A 17455-nucleotide genomic window follows, 5' to 3' on the forward strand; every position below is an offset into this window, starting at 1 on the left:
CCTCATTTCTGCTCTTTGATTACCCCTAGAAATTAAAACATCTGAATTAATCAATATCTTTACTTTTTACTGAACAGTGCAAGAACCTTAGAACACTGCAGTTTTATTAACATTCCACTACCCCTACTTTAGCTATTATTGTCCTGTATTTTTTGATATATATTTAAATTTCAGAAGATGGCAGTGAGTTATGCCGATTCCTGTATCTCATATGCGAAGAGATTGCCTTCTGCCTATTGTGTATACTTGATGTCCTTTAGTGAGGGGTAGCTGGTGGCAACTGCTTGCAGTTTTCGTTTGTCTTTAAAATGTTTTTATTTAACCATCTTTCTTGAAGGATCTTTTCACCAAGTTTCATTTACTAGCTGACAGTTCTTTTCTCTCAACATATTTAAAATACTCTATTTTCTGATTTTCACTGTTACTGATAACAAGTCAGCTGTCATTGTAGCTGTTCTCTTTTCCTTAGACTGCTTTTAAGGCCCTTACCTTCTGCCCCCCTTTATTTGGGGTGTACTTTCAGTCTTTAGATTCCTTATGGGATACCCAGGTGTGGATATCTTTTTGTTTGTCCTGCTCAGAATTTGTAGAGCTGCTTTAATTGGGAATTCATTGGTTTGGAATGTGGATCTTTCAGTGTTTCTGCAGAGTTCTCAGTTCTTATTTCCACATACTATTTTAGTCCTGTTCTTCTCTTATTCTAGAACTCCAGTTAAACATATTTGTGTTCTCCAGTGTGTGACAACAATTATTTTCTGGTTAAAAATGTATTTCAATGCAGCACTATCAGATTTTTGCACTTTGGAAATCATGTAATGAACCCTATTGGGTTGCAAGAGTTGCTTGTTAATTGACTTCAAAATTAAAAAAATAAAAAAGCAGACCTGGCATTCTCTCATTTCAGTCCATGACTATGTTACCTTTCCCCAATGCATTCCCTGCTTTGGCATAGCCAACTCGAGTAAAATGAAAATTCTGCCTCTAATTTTGAGCATATTTTAAAATTTCTTTTTGGGTGATCTTACTCATACTCGTGAGCTTCAAATAGATCACCTTTTTCCTCTGCATTTGTTAAGAGGCAAACCCAAAGGATATCTTTATGTGAATTTCTATTCTTTTATGACATCCACTTAAACTTCCATCTTAGAAAGTTTACTCATTCCTACTTTTTGGGGAAAAAAAACCTATACTATAAATTGGTAAATAGTTCATAGTAATGATTAATACTTATGTTCTGCTTTATAGTTTACAAAGTGCTTTCACATCTATATTCTTATTTGTGCAACAGTAAAAAATGTGAAAAGGACTCAGAAGTAAATACTATTTCATTTTATTCTCAAATTTGTTTGAATCAAGAGAAGATAACTTGTTCAATTTATTTGACCCATAGGGTGCCCTTCACTCACTGTACTTTAATTTTTATGGATAATTAAAATGGAAAAGAAATCCTTTGTAATTCTGTGGTAATCTTAATTGCGTGCTTAATTATTATTGAACTCCTCATGGGTATTAAAACAAGGTTGTGGTATTGTCCAAGTTTTTCTAATCAAATGTTATAATTACTAACTCTTCACTTTCTGGAGCGTTGTCCAATTTGTTCTATAATTTTAGCAGGAACCAGACTGAGACCTATTTATATTTTTTTATTAGTTGCCACTGTTGTACGTATAAAGAGTAATTCTTTTTAAGTTATACTTTGAATTTAAAATTTGCCATCTCATGGTACTCCATTCAAAATAATTCAAAGTTAAAATACCCTTATTTGGAAAAATGTGATAAACTATATTATAAAGTGGTTCTAGGGGCTCCTGAGTGGCTCAGTCAGTTAAACCTCCAACTTCAGCTCAGGTCATGATCTTACGGTTCGTGGGTTCGAGCCCTGCGTCAGGCTGTGCTGACAGCTCAGAGCCTAGAACCTGCTTTGGATTTTGTGTCTCCCTCTCTCTCTCTACCCCCCTCCCCATTTGTGCTGTGTGTCTCTTTCTCTCAAAAATAAATAAACTTAAAAAAAAAAAGTGGTTCTAGCAGCTGTATTCTATAAAATACATTGGGGAGGCATGAATATGGCTAAGCTTTGTTATTTTAAGCAGTTTATACTAGAATTAAATATTGAGAGAGACACATTTAGTTTTTATGCAGTTGAAGCCATTTGTGTATGACTTTTTAATTTTATGGTACTGAGTTTTACTATTCAACATTAGGCAGATACTATCTCTAATCAGTGAAGATTCTAGTGTGCATTTTAGGGTAATATACACTTGACCCTTGAATAAGGAAGCAGTTAGGGACACAACCCCTCCCCCACACCATCCAGTTGAAATTCTACCTATCACTTTTGACTACCCAGAAACTTTATTAATGGCCTACTGGTGACGAAGCCTCACTGATAACGTAAATAGTCAATTAACACAAACTTTGTATGTCATATGTATTATATACTATATTCTTACAATAAAGGAAGCTAGAGAAAAAATGTTATTAAGAAAATCATAAGGAAGGGGGCGCCTGGGTGGCTCAGTCAGTTGGGTGTTCAACTGCGGCTCAGGTCATGGTCTTATGGTTCCAGGGTTCAGGCCCCGCATTGGGCTCTATGCTGACAGCTCATAGCCTAGGGCCTGCTTTGGATTCTGTGTCTCCCTCTCTGCCCCTCCCCCACTTGCGTGTGCACGTGCATGTGCACGCTCTCAAAGAAACATTAAAAAACAAACCATAAGGAAGAAAAAAATACACTTATAGGACTGTACTCTATTTCTTGAAAAGAATCTGTATATAAGTTTAATTCTGTATTGTTCAAAGGTCAACTGTATACGTATCGTTCTTTAGATGGTCCGACATTTGAATCCCCTTCCTTGAGAGTCTTCATGTGAAGAACAGCCCTTGCTGCCCCGACCTTCAGAGCCTGAAAGCCCAGATTCTCATTCTCCTAATTCCATTTTATTTAAGGCTCAGGACAGTAACTTGGGCTCAGCAGACAAATGCACTCACTTAAATTCTAATCTAAAGCTATTCCACAAAGAAGCAAGGAAAGAGAGTATCTTCAGTGGCAGTGGTGGCCAACATCTCGTTTCTCAGGCCACGAGTCTCAACAGCAGTGTCCAGTGGCAGCCACAGTCATTTAGTGATGATGTTCAGTAATGGCGAACTGTTGTCCTCAGTGGACTGGCTCTGTGGTAGGATTGATTTTCAATTGTGATTCCATCTGTATACTCACCCTCACTTATGCCTATTGCCCCAAACTGATTCTCCACCCTTCTTGGCAGTTCTAAGAGAAAGGATTCAATATTGTTTAATCAGTCTGTGAGAGTTTAGCTGCTTGTGGCTAAGCACCCTGACTGATAGCCCGCCAGTGGTTTTTTTCGTTTGTTGCTAATGTGTCTCTTTAATATCGTTCATTGTGGTTACTTGAAAATTTCCCCCTTCCCATTTATTCTATTAGTATCTTGGAGTAAGCGACTTAATGTTGCTAATACTTACTTCACAGAAGTGTTGCAGGAATTACATGAGATAATGTGAGTCAGCACTAATGTTGTTAAGCCCGTTTTTTCCATAACACTTACCCTCTTCCAGCAAACTATGTAATTCACTTAGTATATTGCTTATTATCTGTCTCCCCCACTTTCTAAGCTCCACAAGGTCAGGGAGCTTTATCTGCTTCTGCGTGCCTAGAACAATGCTTGGCACATAGGAGGCACCCAATCAATATTTGTTGAATCAATAAATGAATTTGGAGTTACCATACTTGGTTTGTGAAGAGGCCTGTGCCCCCAACTACTCAAAGAAAATAAAATCAGTTATGAGTCCCAACATCTCCCACCGGCTCCAAACATCTGTCACCCATTACCCATCCTTTGTCACCTCTGTTTCATCTCAGAGAAGGCTCTCCTCTTTTCAGAAGCTAACCTTCCAATTGTGTCCTCGATTCTTTTCCTTCCCACTTCTTCCAGGATAACCACACCATTGATTATTCCCTCATTCTTTTTTTTCCTTTTGAGTTTATTTATTTAGAGAGAAAGAGAGAGAGAGAGAATGCAAGTGGGGGAGGGGCAGAGGGAGAGAGAGAGAGAGAGAGAGAGAGAGAGAGAGAGAATCCCATGCAGGCTCCACACTGTCAGTACAGAGGCAAATGTGGGGCTTAACACCACGAAATCATGACCTGAGCTGAAATCAAGGGTCTGACACTTAACCGACTGAGCCACCCAGGCGCCCCTCCCCTCATTCTTTTCATGTGTTTCTCCCTACTCTCTCCTATCCTGTAGCTTATAATTGACTAAATCTCAGCTTAGTCTCTTTTTAAGGAGGGAGCTAACAAACTTAATTTTACCTTGAAAATCCTTCAATCTGGCACCCCATCTCTGCTTTATTGCCAAATGTCTTGAGAGAGTAGAAACTATTACTGTCCTCTTTTTCTAAATCCTTAATTATATCTCTGTCTCTCACGACTGCTTTTCTATCTACTCCACTACCAGAATCATTCTGGCAAAGGCTTTTTTGTGATGTAATTGCCAGATTTGGTGATCATTATTCAGCCTTCACCCTCTTTAATTTCTCTATGGATTTGACTTTTCTTTCTTCAATTTAACAAATTTATTGAACATACACTAAATTCTCTGCATTCTACTAGGCAGTGAGGATATAAAATCTTCGTAAAAGTCATGTGCAACAAATAATATAGTATCACAATTGCTATAAGGAATTATGTACAACATTCCTTAGGACCATGGAAAAGCAGTTTTACTGAGCCAAGAGGAGGAAAGGTATAAAAGAAAGTAAGATGACATATTATCAGATAATAAAGGGATATACAATAAGGAACAAAGAGAGTGACATTGCCAACAGCACAGAATAGATGCAAGTACTTGATATTTTTAAAAATCGGTAATTTGTCTAATATGGCAAAAGTGGGAGTGTATTAAACCAGATAAGGAGGTATTAGAATAGACAAGATATGATGGAGTCTGTGCTAGAACAGTGGAGACAGGGATGTGGAGAGGGACTGTAGAAGTGGAGTTGTTGGAGAAATATTTCAGAAATGGAATCAAGATTCTGTGCCTTATTTGTTAGTGAGTGAAGGTAGAGGCATGGTGGATTGAGATGTGTTTTGGACACAAAGTGTTTGATGTTATGGAACACCCGTATAATGCAGTTCAGTAAGCAGCTGCATATATGGATCCAGAGGCGAAGCGTGTGGTCAAGGTTGCAGATAAAAATCTAAGGTGGAGATTGAAGCCATGAGAAAGACAAGAGAAGGTAAAGATACAGTTTTGAAACTAGAGAGGATGGAAGTTTAAGGGAGTCATATTTGAAGAACTCTATCTCTGAGAAGTAGAAAAACTAAGTTGGCTGCTTTGGGTGAGGGTTGCTTTAGAAGTGGTAAAATTTTGGAACAATAATTGTGTGCCTACAGTATTATTTTCTTTGGTCAGTTTCCTAGTCTTTGTCATTAGTCATTCTAAGTCTCCCAGCTCTTCATTTGTCAGTAGCATTGCTTCTTCTGCAGCATCATTCACCCTTAAAAAAATTTTTTTTTAATCTTTTTTTTTTTTTAATTTATTTTTTATTTTTTATTTTTTTTTTCAACGTTTATTTATTTTTGGGACAGAGAGAGACAGAGCATGAACGGGGGAGGGGCAAAGAGAGAGGGAGACACAGAATCGGAAGCAGGCTCCAGGCTCTGGGCCATCATCAGCCCAGAGCCCGACGCGGGGCTCGAACTCACGGACCGCGAGATCGTGACCTGGCTGAAGTCGGACGCTTAACCGACTGCGCCACCCAGGCGCCCCATTTTTAATCTTTATTTATTTTTGAGAGAGAGCGACAGCGTGTGAGCAGGGCAGGAGCAGAGAGAGAGGGAGACATAGAATCTGAAACAGGCTCCAGGCTCTGAGCTGTCAGCACAGAGCCTGATGCAGGGCTCGAACTCACGAACTGTGAGATCATGACCTGAGCCGAAGTCAGACACTCAACCAGTGTCTGAGCCACCCAGGCACCCTTTTGATATCTCACCTTTAAAAAAAATTTTTCCGGGGCATCTGGGTAAGCATCCAACTCTTGATTTCCATTCAATCATGATCTCACGTTGAGGATTGAGCACTGTGGTGGCCCGTGCACTGACAGTGCGGAGCCTGCTTAGGATTCTCTTTCCCTCTCTCTGTCTGCCCTTCCTTTGTGTGCACATGCACATACATGCTTGCTCGCTCTCTCTCTCTCTCTTTCTCTCTCTTTCTCTCTCAAAATAAATAAACATTAAAAATGTTTTTTGATTATTACTTTGAGTTGTGTTATGCATTGTGTTGACAGATGTATGTCACATCAGCAAAAGACCAACAGAATAAAGGTGGTGATGTGATAGGGATAATTCTAGGGTTCGAAGATACATTTGTGCATTCAAAATCCAGACAATAAATAAACATGTCAGATGATGAAAAATATAATGGAGAAAAATAAAGCAAAGTAAGAGGAAAGTGGAAAAACTGAGCAGGGACCTGAAAAAGAGAGAGACCAATCATGTGAATATCCAGGGAAAGAACATTCCAAGAAAAGGGAACAGTACATGCAGAGACCCTGAGGCAGGATTGTCCTCTGGTGAATTCTGGAATAGCAAAGAAGCCAGTGAGGCTGGAGTTAATGAGCATCGGCACAGGACTAGATGAATACAGAAGTTTATGGAGGCGAGTGGGGGTACAGATCATTCTAGGATCTGAGGGGGAGGATAATTCTCAACCAATTAGATTCAAACATCCTCATTTTGTAATAGTAATTTTGTAATTCCACTTTACTGAAGTATAATTCACATATGATATGTAACTTTCTTAAACATTTTAAAATATAACTTGAGTACCCTAAGTAAAGGAAAGGTATTTATTACCTGATTAATGTGCAAATTAAACATGTATGAACAGCATGTTTTTAATATGTAAATAATCAGGCAGAACAATACAGGAAGACAAAAATGCCTTGTAACACTACCTAGGGGAACCATACTTACTTTCTGAGAACAACTGGTAATGAGCCTTTACACCTTTTATTAGGCTTTTACTCTGAGTGGAGAAGCTACCTGAGGGTTTAGAGCAGGAGTAACATAATCTAATATTTTTTAAAAATCTCACAGCTCCTGCATGGAGTGAGGCTGTGAGTGTACAAGGGTAGAAGCAGGGAGCCCATTTCAGAGACTATTGCAATAATCCAGGTGCGAGTTGATAAATTGGGTTGTGAGATGTCCATGAAAGAGGACTTAAGTTGTTGAACTCTAGATGTGTGTAGAAGATAGAGGATCTGCTGATGAATTGGAGGTACAATGTAAAAGAAAGAGGAATCAAGGATAACTCCAGGAGTTTTTTCGTGAGCAGATGTAAGGCTGGAAGAAGTCATTGGGAAGGGGTGACCAGAAGTTCACTTTTGGATATATCAAGTTTGAGATGTCCATTAGGCATCCTGGGAGAAAAGATGTTGAGTTAAAGGTCAGATACACAAGTCTTTAGAGTTCAGAGGAGAGGTCCAGACTAGAGATGCCAATTTGGGAATTACGGTATTTGTAAGTGTTGGGGTTACACAAAATAGAGATCCCCAGTGATTCTCCGGTGGACGTGAGATTTTTGTGTTTGTTAAAGCTAGGGGATGAATTTAAGATGGTTGAAACATTGGCATAGAGTGTAAGATTTAGATTTAGAATGTTAGGGTCCTGCCACTTCTTCAGTCCTGAACCATGTGCCATCTCGGTATAGCTAATAAGGTTTGGTGAATAAAGAAGGAGTTATCCTGAATTTGGAACTGGAGGTTTTGAGTCCATAAAAAAAGAGGAGTTGGACTCTCTTAATTTAAGGCTTTGAGTAGCTTATTAGCTTATTTAGAAAAGTTTTTAATATGTTCAGATGAGACAAAGTCAGTATTTTGAAAGGAAAAAAATTTTGTTATGCATTCTAACTTCTATACCTATATATACATTACTTCTATTAGTCCTTGATTATTAGAAATATTAATCATATGGTACTCGTGTAATAATCATAAAATTACTGTTAAGCTGGCTAGTATGATCTTAATGTAGTTTCTAAAATAAAATTTTCATCTGTCAGATCTTTAACGTTCATTTGGTTTTCTTCTAGGAAGATTTGGAGACCGGAGTTCACCTTGACCCTGCAGTCAAAGAGGTTCAGTATAATCCTACCTATGAGACCATGTTTGCTCCTGAGGTGAGAAAACATTATATTTAAGATTCTGCCTTAAAAAAAAAAAAAAAAAAAGATTCTGCCTTTTGCTAATGCATTTGAATTATACATAGGTAGATAAACAGTGAGTTTTTTGGAGTTTTCTCACAAGAATATACATTTAAACTTTCAAAAAACATGTCTTGTTATGTGTCAATTATATCTCAATTTTTTAAAAAAGAAATTGTACCTTTAAAAATGTGCTAATGTTTGCCTACCAACATACAACTATCTGATAGAATGGAACTCTGTCTTTTGAAAAAAGACATTTTAAAATGTTTGGTTCTTAGATGTGAACATAGTTAACATCTTCCTCAGTATTGTTAAGGGAGTATTATAAATTAACCATAAAGGAAAAAGAACTTGTTTTATTAGCATCATCGGTGCGGAGTGTATTATGAAACATCTGGTTACAAATGCTCCTGTGATGAATGCAAAAAAGGGGTGCCGTGCTAATGTGTTCACTGCTCAGAAGTAGTCACAGGGTGTATTGCTTGCTCTGTGTGAGACATCTTATGATGGTGGTGGTGGTGATGATGATTAATGCTGATGGAAGCACAAAGAAGATGAGGGGGGAAAAGGCAAAAAAAGGAAAAGAAAAGAAAAGAAAAAAGAAAAGAAAAGAAAAGAGGGAGGGAGGGAGGGAGGGAGGGAGGAAGGAAGGAAGGAAGGAAGGAAGGAAAACAGTGAAAACTGTCCATTTAGGAAAGTCTTTGTAGAAAAATGAAGTTTATAGCTATTTTGTTTTCAAAAAGGGAAAGAATGCTTGGCTGAGAAAATGGAGATGCCAGAAAATGGTCATTATAAAACAAAAAAGTAAGCCTTCGGTAGCAGGATCTGTAAGAAGCGCTTTAAAATGGGGGTAAGGAGCCATATTTTATTGCAGCTGAATGAAGAAAGAGGTACTTTTTAATACTTTTTGGTTTTGAGCACACGGTCATTGTCCTTTTTTTGATAAAGCAGTCATAAAGCTGTTTTATATAATCTGCCTGCTCAGGTTTCTGTAGTCACTTGAAATACGGCGAGTGAAAAATGTAGCACAGCTGATGATGTCAGTGCTAGCATTTAGACATCCGTGTAGCGGTTCTCCGGCTGTCCAGTTAGCAGAAATCCCATGCTCATATTCTTAGACTGCAGCACATTTTAAATTTTATTATATTATTTCTTAAGTCCTTCTAGCCTGTTGAACCTATAGACTGTTTCATATCCCTTGGCACCACTTTAGCTGGCACAGTGAAGAAAGGTTGTACGTTACATATATGCTTCATGATTTTTTTAAATGAAAAGTGCTTCAATAAAATAGGGCCACTAAATTCAGGAAATGAGAAAGTTTGGAAGTAGTGTGGTGTGTGTGTGTGTGTGTGTGTGTGTGTGTGCGCGCGCGCACGCGTGCGTGTGACCTTCCTATGTCAGTGCATTTTATATGAAGTCTCTTTCTCTTAAATGTTTAGGTCCTGTGCATAACTAATACATTGCTGTGTGATTACTGTTTTCAAAATTTAAAAGATGAAGTTGTTTTTTTTTTGGTGATATTGATGAGGCATTAGGCGTATCATTGTCTTTGTGAGATTACCAATCCTTTAATGATCTGTTCTTTTTTTTTCTTGTTTTAGGGAGCCTCCCATTCAATATATAAATTAGTTTATGTTACAAACACTGATGCTTGTCACCAATTTGAGAAAGGAGTGATGAGAGGGAAAAGTGAAGAAAAATTACAATTTTTCCTGGTTGCCAAATGAATTGTCTGTTACATAATAGATAATTAACTTAGAATTTTATGACTGGGATCTGTGTAATTTGCAAAGTATGGAAAGGTGTCACCAGGAACTTTGCTGGATGAAATTCAAGTTCCCATATTTTGAGAATCCATTGTTAGAAACAAGATATAACCCCTCTCCTCAAGCTACTGTTTACCAGAGAGGATATGCTTTGTGTTATTTTAAAAGATAGAGTGCTCGCTTCAGCAGCACATACACTAAAACGATAGAGAGCACATTGTTTCCTAGAATGCCTAAAGTCCTGTTCAGGTTAAAGGAGAGATTGTGTCTGGTTGTAAAGATAAGAAAAAGTTTCATGGAGAAAGTAGTATTTAAAATAATAAATGGCTGGAGCACCTGGGTGGCTCAGTCGGTTAAGCGTCCGAACTTCAGCTCGGTTCCATGAGTCCTAGCCCTACGTCGGGCATTGTGCCGACAGCTCAAAGCGTGGAGCCTGCTTCAGATTCAGTGTCTCCCTCTCTCTCTGCCCCTCCCCTGCTTACACTCTGTCTCTCTCTCAAAAATAAAATAAAAACGTAAAAAAAACATAAACAGTAAATGGCAAGATTTCATTCTTTTTGATCACCAAGTAGTATTCCATTTTATATACCGCATCTTCTTTATCCATTCATCAGTCGATGGATGTTTGTGTGTTTACCATAGTTTGGCTATTGTTGAGAGGTGCCACTATAAACACTGGGGTGCATGTACCCCTTGAAATCAGCATTTGCAACAAAGTGGATAGAACTAGAGTGTGTTATGCTAAGCAAAATAAGTCAGTCAGAGAAAGACAAATCTATGAATTCACTCATGTAGAATTTAAGAAACACAACAGATGAACATAGGGGAAGGGAAGGAAAAATAACATAACAGAGGGAGGGAAACCATAGGAGCCTCTTAAATACAGAGAGAACAAACTGAGGGTTGGTGGGTGGGGGGATGGGCTAAATGGGCATTAAGGAGGGCACTTGTTGGGATGAGCACTAGGTATTATATGTAAGTGATGAATGTCTAAATTCTACTCCTGAAACCAGTACTACACTGTATGTTAATTAACTTGAACTTAAATAAATAAATTTAAAAGTAAATTAATTAAAAAAAAAAAAAACACTTGAATTTAAAATAAACAGTAAAGTCCCAGTTAAGAACATGAGATTTGGGGTTAAATGTACTGCTTATTAGCTTTGGTGTGACCCTGGGTTACCTTAGTTTTCTCAAGGGTAAAATGAAGATAATTTCTACTTTACCAAGTTATATGGATACACACACTAATGTGTGATATGCCTAGGAAACTCTGGCACAGAGTAAGCATTTAATAAGTAGCAGCCCTTACTGTTATTTATGTTACTATTACTGGCATTGATGGCTAGAAAGGCTTTTATGAGGAAAGATTCCAGGCAGAAGAGAGTAGCATTAGCCAAATTATAAAAGATTTAAAGAACAGGAAGGAATACTTTAGTCATTGTCAGTTGGAGAGAACAGAGAGGTAAGATTAGAGTGATAGTTTGCATGGTGTTGCACAGGGTTCTGGCCAATGTAAACAGTTTGGTCTTGATTTAATAGATGATACATAGATTTTTAAAGTTCTTATTAAAGCGGCATAATTAAAGCTGAATTTTTAGGAAGGTTAATTTGGTAAGGATTTGCATGATGGAAAAGAGTGGTCATAGAAATAAAAGTACCATTTCTTACTGTATCCTGCATCCCTGAGAGATTTATATAGTTGTATACCTCATCTCCTTTAGTCTTTACAATAACCCATGTTATTATTAGTACTCTAATCCCTATTTTATAGGGAGGAAACCAAGTCTCAGGGTTTACTGTCAGCAGGTAATGTATTTGGGGATGTGAGTTCACATCACTCTTCACAATTGCTCTGTGGCTGGAAGACCTGTTTGTAGACCGTTGCAGAGTTTGCACATTATACCCCTACATCTTGGACTTTGCTAGTTCAGTAAATTAACTGAATTGACTACTTTATTTTATAAAATACTATTTTTCCCTCCCAACCGAGGACTTTTCCTAAGTGGTCTAACCTAGTATCCGGATAAGCTTTCTCAAATTATAGATAGAACTTGAAGATATAATAGCCATTGCTTTAGTCTACTGATTTTCTTCATTTCACTCAATCCTTTTTGGATCTACTTAGAGAAAAATGTACTTGTTAGCTTTCCTAGACTCATGTAAAACCTGTAAGTTTCAGGGAGATTTTCAGATTTAAAATAATAGTACTTTTAGGAATAGAAAAACATCAAAGTTAAACGGAAAAAAAAGTTCCTAGTTTATATTAGAAATCTGGCCATAAGGGCTGCTATAAATATTAATGTTGGAATGAACTTTAGAAGACAGTTCAGCTCTTTTATTTCATAGATGAGGAAACTGAGGCCCAAGGTCATAGAACCCATACTAGTAAAAGATCTTGTTTTAGTAATAAACTCTGCTTATGTCTTACATGATTGAGGTATTCTCCCAATAAAAATGAATTGTGGTGATCTTTTCCAAATTTGTGGAAAATAATTAAGTTAATCAACAGGATCTTCTCACCTTAAAGTTTGTTTCTAAATGTTTAACCATTGATGGCTACAGTAAACATTAATGAAAAACTTACCAGAAATCTAAGTATAATATGATTATTACTGGTTCAATAACTTGGGGGGGTGTTCTATATGTGAATTTATGATGATGATTTCACAGTTTTTCTGACTGTGACTTAGTGTAAATTTTCTTAATACCTGTGATGTTATGCTATACTGCTAAGACACTGACCCTCAAGTACTGTACCTCCTGAAGACTTTGGAGAACCACTGCCTTACGATACACAGATTTCTTAGATTTATCTACCCGCGTCTTAACGAATTAAAAATGCTTTTCTCCTACTTTCTAAATAAATCACTACTTCACTCAGGTGAAACATATAAGCATACTTAGGAACATCCTGAGATGTAGTGATCTGAATTATGAATTAATACTTAAATGTGTATATTTTATATGGGAGATTAAGATTATAACTGACTGTGGTGTACTTCAGTATGGTCTTAGCTAAAAACCGCTAAATACTCATACCTAATTAAATTTGTATTTTTAAAATCCCTTGAATACAAATTTAGTTAAACGTAATTGCCAGAAGTTAAAAAGAATATTTGGAAGTCAGTTTTGTGTGTTTTTTATGTGCTTTTTGATTTTTTTATTTTTTGGAAGATATTTTTATTTTAAGTATTCTCTGCAACCACCATGGGGCTCAAACTCACAACCCCAAGATCAAGAGTCACATGGTCCACCAACTGAGCCAAGTGCTCCTATACTTTGTTTTGTTTTTTAATGGTTAACCCAGAATTAATAGAAATGCATATTCACAGAGACCAGGAACATCTGGGACACATAATTTTTAAGGAATTGAGAAGAGCTGACTTCTGCTGAATAACATTTCTCTTCTTTTCTTTGTTGGCATTTATTTAATATCTTTAAGGTCAGTTCCAGTAGCTGCTGTTAACCAGGCAGTTGGGGTGAGCCAGAAGTAGATAGATCCTCCCCCAACCCAGCTTCCTATAGCATTAGAAGATTTTTTTGTTGTCTCCAGCTTAAACATCTATAAAACATAGCACATTAAAATTTTTAGACTGCTTTAGAAATAGCACCAATATAAGATACACGTAGCTGTAATCTGTGGATCTGTATTCATATAGAAATCAAAGTTCCTTAACACTGAGAATTTTTCTTTAAAAAAATAGAGCTGATTTGATATATATGGCCAGTAGAAGAATTGTTCTTTTTTTTTTTCGTAAAATCTTAATAAAATAAGACTATGGAAATTGTATTTTCCTTTTTCAAATGGAAATTATAAATATAATGGTTAGCTTATTATATGAGTAACAAGATCAATGGAGATATTTATCATTTTAGATCCCCCCCTCCCCCCAGAAATATCAGATACTGCTTTGTGTGTGATAGCTGACTATATTAGGTAGAACATCTAGGAAACTTAAATCACTTTATTATCCTTACTCTTATGGATGTTTCTTGTTTTTGTAATAAATTTCGTGACAAAGTTACTATAACTGGCAGCATTCAGTAGTCTAGATTTTTTTTCTCCCTTATGTTTCTACCCATTAGTAAGGAGGAACTAATATGGGCTGTGAAATCTTGCACTCTCCTTTATTATAAATTCAGAATGAATAGTAATAAAAGTTTTGTATGTAAATCAAATATTTTTAAATTGAATCACTTTAAACATAGAAATGGAAGCTATCAATATAAAAGAGTATTGTAGTAATGCATTTTCTTCTAAAGCAGAAAAAAAACATAAAGCAAATGTAACATCATTTAAATTCAGATTTTTGTGCATAGTATAATATTGATATCTAGAGAAGGCAGCATTCTCCTTAAGAGAAGACCAATAACTTATATTTATGGCTCTGGAAATATATCACAGGAATGGTGGTTTCTAATGGTAGTGACTTAAGGTGTTCTGACACTGAAATACTTTATCATGAAGACCTTCCAGACTTTAAATAAGAATATCTTGTCTAACCCCACTATTTCCAAAGTGGGAAGTTCATTTCATTGTTTATTTTAAAACAAACAAAAAAATACAGAGTTGGATTTTTCCATTACCATTAAATAAATATTATTAAATTAATAGTGCTTGACATAATCTGATACTTTTTTTACCATTTTTTTAAAAGTTAGTATGATTGTACATTTAAGGAATGTTATGATACAATAGAATCCTAGACTAGAGTTTGTTCTAACCTTGGTTCTACCAATTAATAATAAAACTATTGACTCTGGGGCAGATAAAATATATCATCTTTAGCCTTTTTTCTTCATTTCTAACATGAGAAGGAGAATACCTCTCTAACTTTCCAGGATCTTTGTACAAATCAAATTAAATAACATTTGGAAACCATTACGGAAACTCAAAGCATTATAAACAGATGATAATGTACTATTTTGTGTAAGACTTTCATAGTGTGACTTCTCAGAGTAATTTTATTTCATTTGCAATATCTTTTTCTAGGGATTTCTTCAAGCATTTTACTTTTATTGTCTTTTTCCTATTCTCTGACCCCAGTGGGGTTCTGATTAATCTTTCACTTCATTAATGCTTTCAGTATGTCATGCATGATGGTAAGTATTGAGGATTTTAAGTCTCTACCTTTGAAGAACTCATAATCTAGTAGAGAAGAAACATGTATTTTTAAAATTACATCATGGTACCATTATTGATATACCAAAAATCATCTTTATAAATTAAAAAAAAAAGTCACCCCAAATCCCCCAAATCGTTGGACAAAAATATAGTAACTCAGTAATCAAGAGCAGCATTGTCCAATAGAACTTCCTGCAATAGGGGCGCCTGGGTGGCGCAGTCGGTTAAGTGTCCGACTTCAGCCAGGTCACGATCTCGCGGTCCGTGAGTTCGAGCCCCGCTACGGGCTCTGGGCTGACGGCTCAGAGCCTGGAGCCTGTTTCCGATTCTGTGTCTCCCTCTCTCTCTGCCCCTCCCCCATTCATGCTCTGTCTCTCTCTGTCCCAAAAATAAATAAACGTTGAGAACTTCCTGCAATGAAGGAAATGTAGTAGCCAATAACCACATGTGACCGTTGAGCACATGAAGTCTGGCTAGTGTGACCGAGGAACTGAATATTTTATTTTAAGTAATTTAAATTTAAATAGCCATTCAGAGACTTGGGTGAGCTGGGTTCCTCTCCTTCTATCCTAGGGGCTGGGCTGACAAACAGTGCTCATCAGCCATTGCCCAACTGCGCTGAACCATGTGTGGGGAGCATGTTCCCAAGTAGGTTACTTAGCCCCTAATGATTTAGAATTGAAAATATATTGTACAATAATTCTGGTATTCTGGCTTTATATACTTAGGATTTAAGTTTGATTTTTTTTTCTTATAACATTGCAGTTTGGACCAGAAAATCCCTTTAGGACACAGCAAATGGCTGCCCCTAGAAATATGCTTTCTGGATATGCTGAACCAGCTCATATCAATGACTTTATGTTTGAACAGCAAAGAAGAACTTTTGCCACCTATGGTAAGGAGATAAGATTTACAGTTTCCAGTTTGACACATTTTTGGGTGTGTGATTATCTGTTTTATCTTCTTGCTTTTTAAATTTAATAACCTAGATTCCTTTTCCAAAAGGTGCATTTTCTTAAACACATCTATAAGTATTTATACAAGTGTGAAGTTAAACTAATATTTTTAGCTGTCATTCTAAATCTGCTGTGATTTCTGAGTACTAGAAATACTCTGTGGTCTTGAAAACAGAATGTTCTCTGTTGTAGTTGATAATGAACACTTGTTATTGAATGTCCATTATATGCAGGTCACTGCTGAAGTTGGTAAATGACCAGATAGTGTTGAATTTACTTTTATTTTTAATTCCAGTATAATTAACCCACATTGTTATATTAGTTTCAGATGTACACTATAGTGATTCAGTAATCCTATACACTGCTCAGTGCTCATCATGATCAGTGTTCTCTTAATCTCCTTCACCTATTTCACCATCCCCCCACTCACCTCCCTTCTGGTAACCATCAGTCTGTTCTTCATAGTTGAGTCTTTTTTTGCTTTGTCTCTTTTTCTTTGTTCGTTTGTTTTATTTCTTAAGTTGCACATATGAGTGATCATATAGTATTTTTCTTTCTCTGACTGACCTATTTCACTTTGACTTTATACCCACTAGATCCATCCATGTTGTTGCACATGGTAAAATTTCATTCTTTTTTGTGGCTGAGTAATATTCTTGTATATATCTTGTATATATCTTTCAGATCTTTATCCATTCAACTATCGATGGACACTTGGATTTTTTCCATAACTTGCCTGTTGTAAATAATGCTGCAGTAAAATAGAGCTACATAAATCTTGAATTAGTGTTTTCCTATTCTTTGGGTAAATATCCAGTAGTAGAATCACTGGATCATATGATATTTCTATTTTTAATTTTTTGAGGAACCTCCATACTGTTTTCCACAGTGGCTGTACCAGTTTGCATTCCCACCAACAGTGCACGATGGTTCCTTTTTTCCACATCCTCGCCAACACCTGTTGTTTCTTGAGGTTTTGATTTTAGCCATTCTAACAAGCGTGAGGTGATACCTCATTGTGGTTTTGATTTACAGTTCCCTGATGATCAGAGATGTTGAGCATGTCTTCAAGCGTCTGTTGACCATCTGGATGTCTTTGGAGAAATGTCTATTCATGTCTTTTGCTCATTTTTCATCAGATTATTTGTTTTCTTGGTACATTCTGTATATCTTGTTATTAACCGACTGACTTTATTCTGTTTCTCACATCTTCTCTCTGAAATGTTTTCTCTTATTTACTGAAGGACATCAGGAAATAGAATGGCCACAGATTCATTGTGTAAAATAATTATATCTGATCTGTCAGTGGTAGGATTTAATAAAGTTAACATGCATACAAGGTCAGGAATCTCCTCTAAAAGAAGATGGTCTTTATAATGTCCCTGTTGATAG

The 17455-nt window shown here is 36.5% G+C and overlaps 1 protein-coding gene across 1 annotated transcript in view; it reads left to right on the top strand.

Annotated features, from left to right (window-relative positions):
* Nucleotides 1-17455, top strand: part of CDC40 (cell division cycle 40) — a 61120-nt gene that overhangs the window by 5383 nt on the left and 38282 nt on the right. Inside the window, exons 2-3 of the mRNA XM_030316148.1 lie at nt 8100-8186; nt 15873-16002. Coding sequence (XP_030172008.1) covers nt 8100-8186; nt 15873-16002 — 217 coding nt within the window. The remainder of the gene's footprint in view (nt 1-8099; nt 8187-15872; nt 16003-17455) is intronic.

The sequence above is a fragment of the Lynx canadensis genome, chromosome B2 (assembly GCF_007474595.2).
Source record: "Lynx canadensis isolate LIC74 chromosome B2, mLynCan4.pri.v2, whole genome shotgun sequence".
In the NCBI taxonomy this organism is placed as follows: Eukaryota; Metazoa; Chordata; class Mammalia; order Carnivora; family Felidae; genus Lynx; species Lynx canadensis.